This window comes from Plutella xylostella, chromosome 2, assembly GCF_932276165.1.
Source record: "Plutella xylostella chromosome 2, ilPluXylo3.1, whole genome shotgun sequence".
Classification (NCBI taxonomy): Eukaryota; Metazoa; Arthropoda; class Insecta; order Lepidoptera; family Plutellidae; genus Plutella; species Plutella xylostella.
The window spans coordinates 3,825,289-3,844,277 of NC_063982.1; the positions used below are offsets into that span (position 1 = coordinate 3,825,289).

Sequence of the window (18,989 nt, forward strand, 5' to 3'; positions counted from 1 at the left end):
AGTGCATTGTACTTATTCCAAAACGGCGATATGGTTTGCAACCTATCACGTGAGTACAAATGTGCTGCGAAAAGTGGGTGGCGCTTGCGAGCCACCTCTGACTACCCCTTCGGCGATTACAGTCGTGAGTGCATATATGTATGTATGTGAAAAAAGGTGCATGCATATATTTGGCTGTAATCCCCGAAGAGGTAATAGGAGGTGACTCCTCACTGCACAGTGGTTCCCAACAATACCCGTGGAACCCTAAACCGTTCGTAAGTTTGTTTATGTTCTCAACATATCGGCGCCAAGCTCGCCGGCGCCTTAATGAAAAGTGAAATTTGTATCTTAAGCTCGTGTAATCTTAGATTAACAATAAACAACCAAGATGGTATGTCACATACAAAAACAAAACATTTTGTTTGCTTTCTTACCGTTTTAAGTTCAACTGAATAACGACCATTGTACCTTGTATTTTCATGGACATAAACAAAAATAAATGTAACTTAGAATTATAACTGTTAAGTTAGATTGTCTGTTTATTTTAGGACATAACCACTATTAATTAGATTACATGATTTAGGTATTTTATAATTATATAACTTTGTACGCCCAAGGGCAGACCATAGTAGCAATAAAATTAGCAGGACTTTGTTAATAACTGCCTAAACCTATGTGTCACAATAAATATATTTTGATTTTGATTTTGAACCTATGAATACTTACTGAACTAATTCGAACTAAAGTTCAGTTGTAGAAGTGGGGTGTTATTTGTCGAAATGTTTGTTTTGCAATGACACTCTATCTAGTTCGTATTTAATTATCTTAGCCCGTGCGATGGTGAAACTATAGCATTTTTTAATCTGCCGTGTCTTGTGACAGCTAACATTTATATAAAACAACTTGACCTTACGGTGACCCTTTGCGTGTTGGATGAGTTGTGTTATGTATGAATATGAACAACTAACTATACTCACATCAAAAAAATATGGTAATTACTAGATTTTACATGTGCAAGTGTACTGCATTCAATCATACTTAGGCACAAAATGTACAATCTTTGTGTGTATTTTTAATAAAAAGTTATTAACTACAGCTAAAATAAATGGCGATATTAATAACTTTTGCTAGTAAGTGTTTCATACATTTTTATGGTTTATTTTAAAACCTACTTTTTAAATAAATTCCAATAACTTTGATAACTTTTTTATTGTTAAGTATGAATAAAGGCAGTAAACATAGACATAAATTGCATTTTATATAAGTTATTATCCAGAAAAACGGCGATACGGCGATCAGAAGTCAAAAAGCGGGTAGCTCGCTTGTGAGTCACCTCTGCCTACCCATTCGGGGATCTTACTTCGTGAGGATTTCGACGATAGTGTTTTTCTACAACCTTGCTGAATGCAGAAAAATGCTGATTATAGAAATTTAGTGTACTAATTGTAGAAAAAAATATTTTTTTTGACTTTCCACCATAGATATGTATCAAAATAACTAAGTAAATAATAATAATACTAGAAAATCTTTGCCTTTCCTTCGTAGTAAGTATATAATTTAAGTAACAACATACAATACACAAAGAAATAAAAAACCTACCTTACACAAACCTCTAACAATTCCCTTACTAAAGACAATGCAATAAAGTAACCGAACACCTCTGTATACATAATACATATCCCATACATTAACCGACAGCGCTAAATACAGAGGTTGTCCGTTATTCGCCGACTTTTCGCAAAAAACCTAGTGACACACACAGTTTACACGCTATGCCGTTAAAGTGGTGTATACTACACTAAGGCCCAGTTTCACCATAGTCTGTTAGATCATTAACACCCCTGTTATATTGTAATGTTATCAATTATACGTGATCTCAATATTGAATTCTTGACAGATGTGTCAAAAGTCAACAACAAACAAAGTTTAAAGCAAAAGTAGGGGTGTAATAATAAAATATACAAATGACATAGATGAGTATTTAAATGTTATTGAATCATAGGTGTACATGGTATCCGTATTGGAGGAGTTGCGGGAATGAAGAAGAAGAAGGGTATCCTACGTTAAAGTACGTTACAGTAATAAAATATAATCTAATACATATGTGTAAAGGTGGTCTTATAATTAAAATTTGCTAGATATTTCTTAGGTGGAAGGATACTTCGATGAAACTACTAAAATAAAAAATATACCTACTTACAAGCAATGAAAATGTTCCAGTTAAGCCCCGTACAGACCGGCCCAACGAAGGCCAACGAACGAATTTCGTTGGCCTTCGTTGCTGCAATCTGCCCTGTATTATGTATGATAAAATCCATCGTTGGGATAACCGTTGGCGTTCGTTGCGCGTTCGTTGGCCCGGTGTGTACGCAGCTTTACAAAATGTCGACACCAAATGATCCTATTTTCTTTAAAAAAATGATTTAAAATTGGACTACCATATTTACGTTTTGAGGTAAGTACTACTTAATATTCTGATGCGCTGTTAAATGTTCTTCAATATTACAGACGGTGTCATTAAGCTAGCCTTTTACCAGTAATTTGGCGCGATGTCACTGGAACTTTGTAATTTGTTGACGACCGAATGGCGTAGTGGTTAGTGATCCTGACTACTGAGCCGATGGTCCCGGGTTCGATTCCCGGCTGGGCAGATATTTGTTTAAACACAGATATTCGTTCTCGGGTCTTGGATGTGCCCGTAAAATGGCAATAGGCCCGCCCCCTATTACATTGGGACTAACATAACACTCTGGCGAAAAGTGGGTGCAGCAATGCACCTCTGCCTACCCCGCAAGGGAGTACATTAGAACAAGGCGTGAGTGCGTGTGTGTGTGTTTTTTTTGTATAAGTTGAGTATATACTTGCACCACAACTACCTCACAATCATATACATAGACTCACTCTCTTCCATCCAAAGGTTGTCTGGTAGAGATTGCTATAAGCAATAAGGCCGCCTCTTTGTACCGTTTTTTAAGTTTTTTTTTGTAAGTTTTTTTCTTTGTTCTTGGTGCAAATGAAGTGTTTTGTATTGTAAGTTGAGTATACACCATTTTTATCATGAGTCTTTTTCAATAAAGCTTCTGCTGGCATTAAATCGTGTTGACACCGGGACATATGCAATCTTATGCACAATACATACTACTGGAATACGAGAAGGAAAACAGGGTGAATTTTTACCAGTGATATTACCGAAGGCAATAGGCAAACTTTCTGCCTTTCAAGACAAAACTTTCTCTGGCAACCTCTCTTCTTTTGCCCATTCTTGACTATGCTGATGTGTGCTATTTGGATGTGACTGAGGCTTTGCTTAACAAACTGGAACGCTTGCAGAATACCTGTATACGATTCATTTTCGGTCTCCGAAAATATGATCACGTGTCCAGTTATCGTGCCAAGTTAAAGTGGCTTCCTATTCGAGATAGGAGGAATGTACGCATTCTCTGCCTTCTTTTTTCGGTCCTCTTTGAACCTAATTCCCCTTCTTACCTTAAATCTATGTTCAACTTCCTATCAGATACTCATAGCAGACACCTCCGCTCCTCCCATAATCTTTTGTTGTCCTTACCACTACATCATTCAGGTTTTATGCTTAATTCCTTCTCTGTTACAGCTGTCCGACTGTGGAATGATCTCCCCGAGTCTATCAGGAAGGCTCCCAGTCGAGCAGTATTTAAATCACTGGTTCGGGCTCATTATCTCAGCAGGATAGGATAGAAGACAGTTAATTTTTTCATGCACCTCAGTTGTTGTGTGTTTATATAATAATAATATTATAGTATATATATTTATATTAGGTATTTATGTATTGTATATATTTTATAGGTATAGGTTTATATATTATCTATTAGTATATTGTATAAGTATAAATTGTTGTAGGATATTATATTTAAGTAGTACATTTTTAGTTTTCTTCGCTGAAATTTTCTTAAATAAGTTCTTTTTTTTTTGCACTCCCATACAATTTACTCCCTGTACCTCCTGTAGGTTGACTGGTAGAAAATGCTTTTAGCATTAAGTCCACCTAATTGTACATAATTACTTTTGTATATTGTGCAATGAAGAATAAATAAATAAATAAATAAATAAGGCAGAGTTCATTGCATGCGACTTACCTACTAAGCCACTTTTATACGGATATCTTAAAATAAAATAAATAAATATGTAGAAATTAAATACTTACAAAAGTTAAAAATGTGTTTATGAATAAAGTTTTATTGTATTAATATATTACAATGTTTAATTATAATAATGTATACTGAATTTTGCTCCTTTTTGGCTGACTGTATATCAGTTGATTATTTATATCTTTAATATGGTAAGATAGACACTAAAATTAATTAATAGTAAGGAAAGAAAGATGTCGTTGTAAAGATATTCTATTTTTACGAACTTGTATCGAGATGTTCATACAAACGGCCTTTCGCTGGCTGTCCGTGTAAAGCCGTAGTCACACCTTTGCAAAGTTTACTAAAATCTATTTTATCTCGGATACTACAACTGTAAATTGGTCGTAAATATATTATGTATAGTAACGTTAGTAGATTTGACATTTGCATTTTGGCAATAATGAAGTATATCTAAGATAAAAGAGTTCCCTTTATCTTTCAATAGTCTAAAGTATTAAGGTAGTATCGCCTTTTTGGAATGAGTTCAATGCATTTAGGTTACATAATTATCTAGAGTCTAGATGTGAAGGTTTCCTTATGATGTTTTCCTTCATTGTACGATGCTCGATTGCACGATGTATAGTAATTGTACTTAAATTTTTGGTACATGTGAGGATTTGAACCTTTTAATAATAACGCCATCACGGCTAAAATATATGAAACACCTACATTACGTACATTACTATAATGGAATACAATTATACACACCTATAATACGAGCCAATGACCAAGAAACTCTACTCAATAAAGTTATATCCCATTCATTAAACATTTCTTCGATCGCACACTTTCTGCCGCACACCCAACACTTTTATCAGAAGCCTGTAATAATCGAGACAGTGTGAAAACAGCCTTACCATGACTGGTTCTGTGAAACCTCAGTCGCGCTTCCAACGGCAAAGAGGCTGACTGCGTTCAAAACTCAGGCCACAAACAAAAGAAACAAAACAACTTTTTAATTACGGCCAGGATTTAAAAACACAAAACGTCAAACGCAAATGTCAATTTTCCCGCGCGAAGTGCTTTTTCTTAAAAGGTTTTTCACGCTGCCTAATTTGCAACAGTGTCAATTTATATATTTTGTAGATTAAATTAAAAGTAAAATTAATTATTTTAGGTTTTAATTCGGCAATGAGTTATCGGGTGAAAGTGATTCTAGAACTAAAGTGAAAGGGGTACTAGTGTCAAGTAAGTATAGAGCAAAGCTCGGTCTAAGCTAAGCCTGTTTGGTTACAACTTTAGTAAGTAGTAGTACGGATTTAGATATGTATATAAAATAGCGTTTGGAAGGAGAATTACTCCAAAGATAGGTTATTGGTTAGTGTGACGGCCTTCTGACAGCCGATTCCCTATGTCGCCCTATGCTGAGCCGGTCCCTATGGTAGTCACCCTATAAGGTTCAATTTCCACACTCAGACTTGCTGCTCCAGTTCACTCAGGAGCTAATCTGGCTGAGCTGAAATTAAGGGGATACGTACAAAGGTTCCACTCGAGAGAGCCGCACACACGAGCTTCACCCCCTCAGAATTCTTGGGTGTTAATATGTATATATATCTATGTGTTTGTGTAGATCAGCTGTCTGATACCCATATTACAGGCTTGGCCTAGCTTGGGGTGTGATATGGCTCCTCATATCTATTCTCATTGGAAATACTCGTACGCGCATCAATGATTTAAATTATCTACAGGTCTTGTAGAAGTGGTATATAGTTATTGGACTGGACCTTAGATTAACAATATACGAACAAGATGGAGTGTCACATACAAAAACAAAGAAAAAAACAGTCCGCATTTTGTTTACTTTCAAACCGTTTTAAGTTCAACCTAACCACTCTACCAAATACCAATGAATAAAGTCACAAATCTTCAAACCGAACTAATTCAAAAGAGCTCAGTTGTACAAGTGGGGTATTATTTGACGAGACATTTCTTTTACACTGACACTCCATTTTGTGTTATTTTGGTAGACTTTGGGCACCCTGTATAAACTTTACCAAAGCGTTACAATTTGGAGTTCATGCGTGCAAATATTCGTGGGAAATCATGTTCCAAGTCCAGAACATTATGGTAAAAGAAATCAAGAACAGATTTATTGAAACCAAATATCTATGTAGCGGATACTTAGAAACGAGGCCCCATTGGTGCGTTTCGTCGTCTCTGCCACATATGTTTGTCACAGTTCCTTTAGATCCCACGCACTTATGGGGCCACACCCTTAAACCATAATTTAACGATGACGAGCTATCTTGTAAATATATGTTTTATCTTAGTATGCTGGTCTTTAGACAATGAGTAACATGGGTTATCTTATTTCCCAGAATATCCAGGAAAAATTACTACATTCTGTGTAAAAAGTACCGGGCGGGAAACGATCAGTAAAACACAGAATCTTTGTTATTCATCCAAGTTTATTTTATCATCTTTATAGTATGCTCCTTCAGAAACAATACACACACGCCAACGAATTATGCAATAATCAAAACATTTTTTTAAACGCTGCTTCCCGGTTGAGTTAAATACTCGCGGCGAATTTTCTTTTAAGTATCTTTTCTATTGATTGAAATCAGTGCCATAAAGTGGTAATTTGTTGTTTTGAATTTGAGCTTAGAAAAAAGAAAGAAGCTAGAGCCGTGAACTGGAGCCATATCTGGTGAATATAGTAAGTGGTCAATGGTATTTGTTGAGTATTTACTGAAAAAAATCATTCACAATGATGATCCTTGTATCGTGGTGCAAAATGTTTTCCCGAATTTTCTTTCCACACATCTCCTTCTTTGAAGGCCTTCTTTGTCGAATTTGCTCTCTTTATGATTATGTATTATGATGATTATGATAACGAATTTTAACCCGCAGCCAATATAATTTTTCACTCAGTTCTTCTTATAGTAACTATCTAAGTTTCTTCACGATATTTTCCTATATGTCTATGCAACACAAAACATGACTATTGTATAGACACACAATAGACATAATACATTGTATGGGCGTATTTTTATATTGGACACAAATTTTATAGACGTCTGTTTTTATGTTGTTGAGGACAAAAAAACTTTCTCTACATATCTAAAGAGATTGCTTTTAGCACTAAAGTGGAGTGCAATTTGGGATCATAAAGCCACGAAAGGTACGTATATGGATTGATAATATTGATGGTACTTTCTTAACCAGAGTTTCTTATTGAAATCGTAATGTCGTTTATATTTACAAATGTGGATTATGTCATCAAGAAACATCCGCTCTGCTTTCTTTAAAAACGTTCATCTGAACGATATCAAACTTTATAACTTATAAAAAAGGTGACATTAGGTATACAGAATTTTATAAAAATAAGGGTACAGTTAACCAAAAATGAACAATGGACGAACTTTCATCTATAATTTTAAAAAATTAAAGCTTTTCTAATAACTTTGTTGAGCACGTGACTTTTTATTATACGGTGAATAGATTTCCATAGTCGTAGAAAACATAATTATAATTCAATCTTACATATACCTATCACCATTTACTGAACTTGCTGAAAAACTAAATTATCATATACAGACAACTTCAAAGATAATCTTGAGATACTTAACACGGTGACCAGAGCATGGAGTTTGCAACCTTTTTGGTTCTAAATCTCTTTTTAAACAACCTCTTTTCAGGACCCGTGAAAGTGTAAAAACAATAACGGTTTTTTTCTTTTTGAAAGTGTTCTTTTGTTAAACAACCATGGAGCGTGGATGTGTAAAGTTTTGCTTGGAATTATCTTAAAGTGCTTGCTTTAAACCGCTCTCTTAGCTGACAATGGACCATTAATAAATGTCAAAACTTTTATAAAATACCGAAATATATCCTTTTGTAAATTATAGCATAAGCCCTATGACAATTGTCAAATTCATTCATTTTATTCGTTAGTTTTTAAGAGTAAACCAAATTTATTTTAAAGGTATAAGAATCTATCAATCAAACGTCATAGGGCTAATACAATTTTATTAACATTCTTAAGATACTATACCTTTTTTCACGGGGAAAGACATCTGACAGGACCCTTATTACATTCGAATAAGGGTAGTTTTTGTTTGTATCAGATGTCTTTCCCCGTGAAACAAGGTATAGTTATAACACATTGGTAGCGTATTGGTCAGTATTGGTGCATCGGTACATGCAATCAATCTCCCATTCTGACATAATAAGTCAATCAAATTGATTATGTCAAAATGTGTTATTCTTATCTTAACCCATATAATTGTTATTCTATGCCCATATGTTCTACGGATGAAATTGGTTTAAATTTAAAGCACATAATATTTTTTTTTTAATCTCGAGCGACAATCTTAAATTAGGAGGGTTTTTTCTTGATGAATTACGAAGTTTTGCAGTTCTATAATGTATTTATAATGCAGTCGGTAGGTTTAATGCAACAAGATAGAGTCGTGCCATGCTACTCCTCAAAATATCATCTTCTTAATACTATAGTGATGAATTGAAATGAAATAAAATGTTGTAAAATTTTACAATTATTTGTCGTTACTTAAATACCACCTACTATACATACTATACTACCACCATCTCACTAAGGAGAAAAAATGGTGAAAGAAACTCCTCGAGCATCTTCTCAAATTTAGTTTTGTAACCTTGACCTACTAAAAAGTAAGGCCATTTGTAATTTATAAGCAAATGTGATACGGTTGGCACTTTCATAAAGAGTGTTGGTGGAAAGCGACTCCGGACCGCTGGCTAGCTGGGCCAGGGGGGTCACTTTATACGACGAAAAACTAAGTTTCGGAACCCGACTCTTATCTCGTTGTATTAAACGTGCCGATTGCACGACAGCTCTCGTGTCAGTATAGAGTAACCCTCTAGAGTACTGGGCCGACTTGAAACTGATATCTGCAGGGAATCGACACCTTTTGAACCCCCGACACAGAAAGAGGGGTGTTGGTTTGACATGTCTGTGTGTTTGTGTAACTTTCTGTGGTAGCGTAGCTCCAAAACGGCTTAAGCGATTTTCGTCTCATGTTTGAAAGTTGTTGTGGCCTTTGTTAAATACATACTTAGAAGACGTAAAGCCTTTAAGGAAAGTTAAGGAGTAAATCTTACGGGAACATATACATATTAGGTTAATAGATTTTTGTAGATAGCTATTAGTAAAGAGGCTAATTTACCATTTACTATAAGTTCAACGTCAATTGAAACAAAACTTGAGTTTTACGCAGCGCTACAATTGATCGAATTATCGTTGACAACTAAAGTTCATGCTTACAGTTGTCGAAATATAATAGGCCCGTTTGGACAGCTCCAAAATGTATGGGATGACAGCTGGTGTCAAACGTAAATCATGAAAAATGTAAACAATAAGTAAATTTTGGCGCTTTAAAAGTTCTTTTTTTCTTTTGTCCGTTAAATAATAAGCCAGATTATGTGTCTTTTTATGTATTTCATCAATTAAATCAAGATTTAATAGCAAATTTGTGTAGCTGTCCAAACGGGCCTATTATATTTCGACGACTGTAGGTTCCTAGATTTACTTAAATGAAAAACGGGGCCATAGTAACCTATACACGAAGGCATTTAGCTCTTCTCACTACAAAACAACTGGACTGTATAAAAAATCTGATATCTCCACTACAGCCTGCAATTAGACTTGGTCTGCTTAGCCGTAATTAATATTTCGATTACTGAAGAAAGTTACATTTATAAACGTTTATAAATGAAATCTGTTCTTTATTAAATAAAACAGTAATTCTAATAAAATGTGATCTACGACTGTGTAGTTTCTTAACGTTGACTGGGATACCTAATAATATTTTTATAGGTTTTTTATCAGCTGACGTATGACATTGACAAACCTACCTAAAAATATACATATTTGATTTGTATTTCTCTTTTGATTCCAGATAATTGAATTTCCTGGCCCGCAGTCACACCCACTCACGCTATGTCCCAACCATCGCGGCCAACCAAGCAATGTCAATGGTGAACCATGAACAAACCAACCCAAAATGGATCGACAGCGAAAAATACACAGATAGAAAACCACAAATAAACGACAAGGTTTTCAAAAAGAGAAAAAACTGCTCTGCGAAATGGAGAAGCAGAGTTATCTGTGAAAATTCAATATGGCGGATTTCAAGATGGCGGGAGAAGACAAAATGGCGGCTGAGACCCGGCGTGCTGATTCCTTTGATCATTTTGAACGTCACACGACCAGCTGCTGGCGAAAGTAAGTTAAATTTTGCAAGCGAGCACCATAAACAAATGGGCTGTAGCTATTCTAAATACTCACGTGACCAACAGAAGTTGTTTAATATATTTACCCTATCTTTTTTTGCATTTTTCTACTGGTTTCCTGTACCGCCTGTAGATTGGTTGGTAGAAAATCCTTTTAGCATTAAGTCCACCTTTTTTACACTTATATTTTACATTTGTGAAATAAAGTATGAAATAAACAAATAAATATAACGCGATATTGTTGGCTCTCCGCCCTGAAAGTTTGAGCTGTAGCACCACTTTTCCCACCACTGACTCCTTATCTACCCACAGGCCTGCAAGACAACCTCATCTCCTCGCTCTTCGGCTACCCCCGCTCCTGCACCATCGGGGGCGCCACTCTACCCTGCACGCTCAGCATCAGCTGCTGGCTGCGGGGCGGGGCACGGGGGCGGGGGTGCGGGGACGGGTGGCTGTTCTCGTGCTGTCTGCCGCGAGAGCGGTATGATGCGGTGTATGATGAGGTGGATAACAGGTTAGTACAAGTGCCACTGACGATATCCATAAACTCGTTTAATACGCGTTCCACTAATCCCATGGCTGTATTTATGGCGAATTGCGGTTTAGTTACACTTATCTACGTCAATAAGGGACCAGAGCGGGGATATGGTTTTAACCTTCGGGGTACCTTCAAGCTAGTTACCATGATTATGATATGCTTGAAAGGAGCCCACCCTAGTGACGTATCTACTAGACTTTGTATACGTCCGGCGCAACCTGTACAGTAAGCGACTGACGCTATTCTGATTGGCTGATCCTGACACTATGGTGACAAACCCTAACTATAGTAACTTTTATCTAAGTCAATAACAGACCAGAGAGCGTGGATAGGGTTTTAACCTTCGGGGTACCTTCGAGCTAGTTACCATGATAAGGGGTGCATTAAAGGAGCATTTCACCCTGGCCACCTAGCCACTGGCAATTGATCTGACTGGTTGATCCTCTCATTATGATGACAAACCCTAGCTCTTGCTACGCTCAGTGACGGCTGTTGTTTTTTTTGTATAAAATACTAATACAACACTTCTCCCCTCTGTTCCAGCCTGTCGCCCCCCGCCTGGCAGTCGTCGCCGCCGCTGCGCGCGCGCACCCCCCCGCGAGACCCCCCGCACGCCCCCCCGCGCGGGCTGCCCAGCAACGTGCTGCGACGACGTGTCGACGACGATGATACACAGGTAGATTGTAGTAGCTGTCATGGAATAGTAACCAGGGTTCATATTGCATAGTAGCAAAATGTATCGAGTAGTATTTGGACAAAGGACATTGGGCATTTTGTATGGCAATTTGCCCCGCTTTTGAAAAAGTTGCGAACATAAACCATAATACTGTTAAATAATATTATTACCAACCAGATTTAGCTCCAATTTCTCCATAGGGAGAGGTTGATCAATTATACGTCATCTCCATATTGAATTATTGACAGATGTGTCAAAAGTCAATGAATAATCCCTGGTTATGCTCTAACCCACTATGGCGAAATTGGCACTCAGCTTATTCAGATTTTATTACTAGTTCATAAATCTGAGAAAGAACTTACATTGTGAGCGCGCGTTTAATTCTTTTGTATGAACTATTTTTGTGTAAGTTACACCATATAATCTGACCAAATAAAAAAGCTCCTCTTTCTTGAACCTCCACCTCTGCCGTTTTATCCAACTAAATAAAAAAGCCCTTTAATTTCACTAAGCCCTCTCTCTCTCTCCATAGGCTGACTGCGGCATCCCATCATCACGTCTACTTCAGAAGCGCATCATCGGCGGCCGTGCGGCGCGGTTTGCGGAGTTCCCGTGGCAGGCGCATGTGAGGATCTCGGAGTTCCAGTGCGGGGGGGTGCTGGGTAAGATTTGATGTTTTTTTATGAGTAACAGTACGAAGAGGAGCTACGAAGGCCGCAAATGTAGCGTTTGACTGGAGGCCACCAAACGCGAACGCCCTGTCCAAACATGGTGCCGAAGCGTTGAAAGCAAGCTGCAAGCCACTGGACTTAGCTGGAGCGAGGCCAAAAGTACAGCCGAAGATAGGCGGAAGTAGGGGGCATTAGTGGAGACCCTTTGCATCCTCTGGGGTGCCATAAGACTGCAAAAAAAATGAGTAACAGATGACCAGTGCTTGATATAGGAGTGTGCAGATACAACACTATGCATTGGTCTATCTCCTGGAAAGACTGCTGGCTACTGTCTTCGTTGAAGTTTTTTCGGAAAGATAATCATTATTACCGGCCCACTGCTGTATTGTTGGTGTGTAACATTAAATACAGACCAACTTTCTTTGTTACCCTTTCCGAGGTTTAAAGTAATACCATGCAGTGGTAGTTGTATCTGCGTTGCTTTAGCGTTGTGTCATCTGATCAATGTTATGTGAATAATTTAAGTGTATAACATTAGAGCCATTCATTGTAGCGATCACAGGATTCGATGCTATTTTCGAAACTACACAAACATATCGAAAAAAAACAGTATAGTCAACTTTTACTGTCAAAATGTAAGGCAAATTTGTTAGTTCCAAAAGTGATATTTGTTTATTCCATATCCATTCCACACGAAACTCCCATGTGGCATCGCTCTTACTAAATCCACCGTTTTCTATCTTGAAAACAACACAAATGTTGTCCCAATTCCAGTATCCCGATGGTTTGTCGCGACGGCAGCGCACTGCGTGTCGCGCGCGCGGCCCCGCGACGTCGCCGTGTGGCTCGGCGCGCTCGACCCCGCCGCCGGCGAGCGCGGCGCTAGGAGAGTAGGGTGAGTCATCTAGTACTTACCCTGTTGGTGTCAGTATTACTATAGCTTACTACGGTGCAAGATTCTCAGGATTCTAACGCAGAGCGGAAGACCACAGACGATTCTGAGGGTTTTGCCACACCCGCTTTCCACGGTACGCGATTTTAAGTATGTAATGCACAGCAGACGACCACGGATTTAGTTACTCTGCTACTATGGACGTGACCCTTCCCATCATTTGTAGGTAGTGCCATCTAAGCGCGCTCTACTATTTAAAAACAGCGCTACAAAGACGCAAGAGCGTTGCAACAAATGTAGCATACCTGAAAGTGCTCCTTATACCTCGAGTTCGAAGAGAAAGGGAAGTTGAGGCCAGAGACAAAGAAGAATGGAAGAACCTAAATTCAGCCATAGATTCCTCGGTAACTGCAATTAAGTAGAAGTCCTGAAAATTACTTAAACTTTCGTCTAGTGAAGGCAATCATTAAGTTACTTAACTTAGGCTAAAAAGTTAATCCATTCGCCACACTGACACACTTTAGTTTCGACACAGCTACAAGAAGCTATTAAATAGGCACGCCGATATGGCAGAGGACCATATCTGCCGATTAATGAATAAGTTACAATTGTTGTTACAAACTACTGCATAATTCCAGCCCAACTCTCTGAAATCCGATGAAAATATGTTATTGTGCATTATAATCCAGTACTATTATAAAAGTATGTAACTACACTCACGGGCAATGAAAAGGTTCCACTCAGAAAAGCACTAAAATACTTATAAACTGAAAAGGCTAGCTTAATGCCGTCTTCTGCAACATTAAAGTACATTTATCAGAGCATCACGATATAACAAACTAAAATCGGTAATATTTTGTTCCAATTTTAAATTTAATCTTTGAAAAAAATGGGGTCGTTTGTTATCGGAATTTTGTGAGTGGAACGTTTTCATTGCCCGGCAGTGTATAACCCACTAGTATCTAAATCAAACCTTTCTCTACTTTCAGGGTAACCCAGAAGATCCTGCACCCGTACTTCCAGTTTCGTCTCACTCAACCAGACCGCTACGACATAGCCCTCCTCAAACTCTCCCGTCCAGTCACCTACATGAGTCACATCCTACCAATATGTCTGCCGGAATATGACCTGGAGTTGAGAGGAAAGACCGGGGTGATAGCTGGGTGGGGCAAGACGGATGCTAGCAGTGGGCATACGGGGACTAATATGCTGAGGTCGGCTAGCGTGCCGATTTTGAGTGAGTGTTTTGTTGTTTGTTCAGTAGTTGGTAAGGAAGAGGAGTTTATATTTGGTGTCTGTCTAAAGATAAATACATCTAGTGTGTTTTTGCCGGTGATGACAAATAGAGCAGCTAAACGTGGCCACTGCTGTTTGAAAAGTTTCACGGATTTTAAGTCACTCAGCATGCTATAGAAATAGCAATGGGATTTACCCATAGTAATATTATTATACCATGGGTTTATCTGAAAGATCGCATCCAAAATGAAGCTGTTAATCTGAAATTGAATATATTTCAAAAAGGTTCCGCTAATACCATCTAGCAACCAATAACCCTACAGTAAACGAGTTATCAAGTGGAGACCAGCATTGCGATTCTATAAAGCTAATTGTCAAAACTCAATTCTGAATCCGGAGTGAGTTTTCAAATTGACACATCGAATTTCGAGATTTTGACAAATAATGTATGAGATGAGATATACACAGTGAAAGGTGAAGGGAGAATGAAGATCGAAGTGAGATGTCTGATTTTACAGAATCGCAATGCAGCATGCACAGATTAGAAACTAGTCTTATTCAGGAACGGTAGTATTATGAACGCCTAGGAAAAGGGTTTCGGCACTTTTTGGGAGTAGATGATTGTAAGCAGATCTGATATTTTATACGTTTGAAAATGTCTTCCTGTAACCATATTATTACATAAATATCTTCTTATTTCAGGCACAGAGCAGTGTATCACGTGGCACCAGAGCAAGCAGATATCTGTGGAGATCCACGCAGAGATGATCTGTGCTGGACATTCCGACGGACACCAAGACGCTTGCCTGGGTATATGACTCTTTATATTTGCGCTCACAAACATTAGTAGTTGATGACCAGGGGGTTTGGTGGTTAGTGACATTGACTGATAGATAATTATGCTGAAGAGTTCGATCCCCAGCCAGCGCAGATATGTAGGTGTTAAATGATTGTGTTGTGTAAGAATATGGCAATAAACCTCCAGTCTTTGAGGAGGCTCATGTTTTACAGCTGATTATTACTGGCTGTGCGTTTGCATTTTGTTATATTTAGTGGGAATGTTGTATGGTATTGAGACAAGGCCTGCAGCTTGTTAGTAGGTATCCAATTCTACAACGACATGTTAGAGAACCGCTTTTCGCCAGAAGAAGGCTAGCCATAGCCTTCTAATAAAATTTTAAGTGTCCACTGTCGCCACTGTATTCAAATAATACGAGTATAATCAACTTACTTCATGTTTTCTCTCCTCAGGTGACTCAGGCGGCCCCCTCATAGTCTTGGACAGCGGCCGCTACTACCTGGCGGGGATCACCTCGGCCGGCTTCGGCTGCGGCGTGGACCACCAGCCGGGCATCTATCACAACGTCAAGACCACCGCGCGCTGGATCCGGACCGTCATAGGGGGGGACCATTTGTCAACTGCATTGTAGCAAGAAGCAAGAAGGAAAACAAAATATTGATATAAAAAAAGACCAGCAGAGATCGCTTTTAGGTCCGTCTAGGTTGAAATAATGCAATTGGTGGCCTTATCCCTAAAAGTGATCTTTCTCTTTCAAGCTATCGATGTAGATGAAAACGCTTTGGGGCCACACAGCATTCGCCATTGGCCGTGGGTGTCAGTCTTAATTATCTTAATACGACATGGAACCGTCAAATGCCGTAAATACAATAGTACTACCTGGCGGGGATCACCTCGGCCGGCTTCGGCTGCGGCGTGGACCACCAGCCGGGCATCTACCACAACGTCAAGACCACCGCGCGCTGGATCCGGACCGTCATCGGCGGGGACCATTTGTCGACCGCGCTATAGCAAAAAGCAAGATGGAAAACAAAACACAAATATGAAAAAGTCCGACGGAGATCGCTTTTAAGGGCGCCTTCAAATTAGTCGCTAACTGTCGCGCGGCTGCAGCGCGGCTGCAGCGCTGCAGTCGCGCATCTTTTAAATTACAAAATTTATATGGATTTTGACAGCAGCGCGGCTGCAGCGCTGCAGCCGCGCGACAGTTAGCGACTAATTTGAAGGCGCCCTAAGTCCGTCTAGATTGAAATAATGCAATAGGTAGCCTTATCCCTAAAAGTAATCTGTTCCAAGCTACTAATGTAGATGAAAACGCTTTGGAACCACAAAACATTTGCCATTGGCTGTGTAATACGAACTGGAACCGTCAAAAGCCGCAATACATGGTATACATAGTTCCATTATTATGCTTTAGTATAGCTACAATAGTACTACCTGGCGGGGATCACCTCGGCCGGCTTCGGCTGCGGCGTGGATCACCAGCCGGGCATCTACCACAACGTCAAGACCACCGTCATAGGCGGGGACCATTTGTCGACCGCCTTGTAGTTCGAAGCTTTAGGACAACGCATCTCGAGTGTTACATCAGCTACCAAGCTACACCAATTAACAATTTTTAAATGAGTAAAACGGGTTTTTAAAAGAGTGTTGACAAACGTATGGTTACAACAACATCAAGATCAAGAAATATATAAACCCCTAAAACGAATTATAAGATACAAATAAAGTGAATAAAATTGATTCATTGATCGAATTTTATGAAACGTACAAGGCGCGTATCTTAACAAATTATCATTTATTAGTGTTCGTTTAGTAACATCACTTTTAACATAGGAATTCCAATTAGGTAAGTATTTCCAATTACTTTAATTGAAAATGTCGTTATTTAACCAAAATACAGTCAGTCTTTAATAGGATTTCTCTCCACTTTATATTTTATTTAATTAGCTAAGTAATTTAATATAATACCGTTATAGAAATATCCTAATTGATCGAATACGTTTCTTTCATATTATTACATTGTGTAAATATTTATTACTGTTAAATCTCTTTAGGTACTTTGTAAAAATCTATAATGTATCAACTTCATAACTTATAATTATTACGATGAGTCTGTTAAAAACACTTACAAAGTGCCAATTTCTCCATTGTCGGTTATCGAACCGACAGGGATTGATTTATAAATTAACCGTCATCTCCATATAAAATTCATGACAGATGTGTCAAAAGTCAACCACTACTCCCTGGTTTTGCTCTAACCGACTATGGAGAAATTGGCACTAAGCATCATACTTTATTATTGTTATTCTATTTAAACTTTAGTATTAAAATTTATATTTCCTTCCTTGTACGTAAGATAAATATAGCTAAGATAAATTACGATTATGAGCTAATAGAAACAGAAGCTATTATACAGAGTGTTTCAAAATTAGGTCAGGTAGTAAGTGGAAGGGCAGTGAATCAGTGGGTCATTCTAAACATTAAATTCTGTTCTATTTTTATTTATTTATTTTATTTAATTCTTTATTGCACAAATATAAAATAAATGTACAAAAGGTGGGCTTAATGCTAAGAGCATTTTCTACCAGCCAACCTACAGGAGGTACAGGAAAACTGGTACAAAGATGTGCAAAAAAATAAAAAACATGAAAGATGAAAGAACTAATAACGTCACTTAATAATTACTCTACTACGATGTCTTTCTGTCTCCATAGAAAACTTGTAACTTTTAGTATGACAGATAGTTTTTTTACTAATTTCCATGCACAAGTGTTAGAACATACATGTTAGTATAGAATGAGCCAGTCAGATTTAATACTTTTACAACACCATATATATATGTTATCGGGTGGATATCAATGTTAATAATTAAGGTACATAATAATATATTGTTATTTATTAGCTAAGTGGCACCACCTTAAGTTATTATAAATAAATAATATAAAACACAAAATAGTGTACAAAATGTGACTTTATGTACAATTATACTCTTAGGATTTGATCTCTATTCTTCATTTGTTAGTATAATTATTTATAACTTAATAAAATATTTTAAACATTTTAAAATATGTCTTATTGATATACATCCATTTTATTATATTCTTTGTAGGGGTGTAAGGCCCGGGTCTCCTATTTACGCCGTAGATCGCGTCCAGCGTCACGCCGTAGGCCGCGTCACGATGCTCACTATAGAAATGTACTGATGCGGTCTCCCTCACACGCCGACGTTGGCGCGTAGATGTAGTGAGGATCGTGACGCGGCCTACGGCGTGACGCTGGACGCGACCTACGGCGCGTAATAGGAGACCCGGGCCTAAGTCCTGCAGCTGGCTCTCGAGTGGAACCTTTGTGCATGTGCATATCCCCAAGGTCTTAACTGCCTATTTTATTGGCTATTATACTGCCTATTACATTTGCAATATTCTTTATTTCTGAATGCTAATTATAGGTACCCTATTAAAAAAATATGAGACAAACAAAAAAGATTGTAAGTATTTTTTTTTCTTTTGAAAGAACACCGGTTTCACCCTTATCAACAATTTAAGTATAATAGCATTTTAGCAGTACCGTAATTCATCGTACTTTTAATCAGTATACCTAAGTACAATATGAGATCTTGAGGCCCCATTTCTCACAAGAGTAAAGACCTAACTGAACCGAGCACAGGATTCTAAACCTCCGTTTACGTTGCGTATCGTCAAATGACACTGTCAAAATGTAAGGCAAATTTGTTATTTCCAAAAGTGGCATTTATTTTTTCCATATGTTTGTGTAGATTCGAAAATAGTATCGAATGCTGTGCTCCCGGTTCTGAGG

At 38.1% G+C, this 18,989-nt stretch overlaps 1 protein-coding gene and 1 long non-coding RNA gene across 2 annotated transcripts; both read left to right on the forward strand.

The window, feature by feature from the left end:
- Window positions 1-5,037: 5,037 nt before the first annotated feature.
- Window positions 5,038-10,345, forward strand: LOC105385098. Its single transcript, XR_960639.3, has 3 exons — window positions 5,038-5,184; window positions 5,266-5,336; window positions 10,025-10,345. It is a non-coding gene; the product is annotated as an uncharacterized LOC105385098 (long non-coding RNA).
- Window positions 10,346-10,385: 40 nt separating this feature from the next.
- Window positions 10,386-15,801, forward strand: LOC105381355 (trypsin-1). Its single transcript, XM_048633364.1, has 8 exons — window positions 10,386-10,392; window positions 10,632-10,872; window positions 11,440-11,572; window positions 12,105-12,234; window positions 13,018-13,138; window positions 14,125-14,372; window positions 15,074-15,181; window positions 15,623-15,801. Exons 1-8 carry the CDS (start codon window positions 10,386-10,388, stop codon window positions 15,799-15,801), a joined length of 1,167 nt encoding a protein of 388 aa, XP_048489321.1.
- Window positions 15,802-18,989: the final 3,188 nt, after the last annotated feature.

Bases quoted from the DNA above. Each gene is read 5' to 3' on its own strand.
- LOC105381355 (XM_048633364.1), top strand. The intron at 10,873-11,439 runs GTTAGTACAAGT...CCTCTGTTCCAG, and splicing joins TATGATGAGGTGGATAACAG to CCTGTCGCCCCCCGCCTGGC. The intron at 12,235-13,017 runs GTAAGATTTGAT...TCCCAATTCCAG, and splicing joins CCAGTGCGGGGGGGTGCTGG to TATCCCGATGGTTTGTCGCG.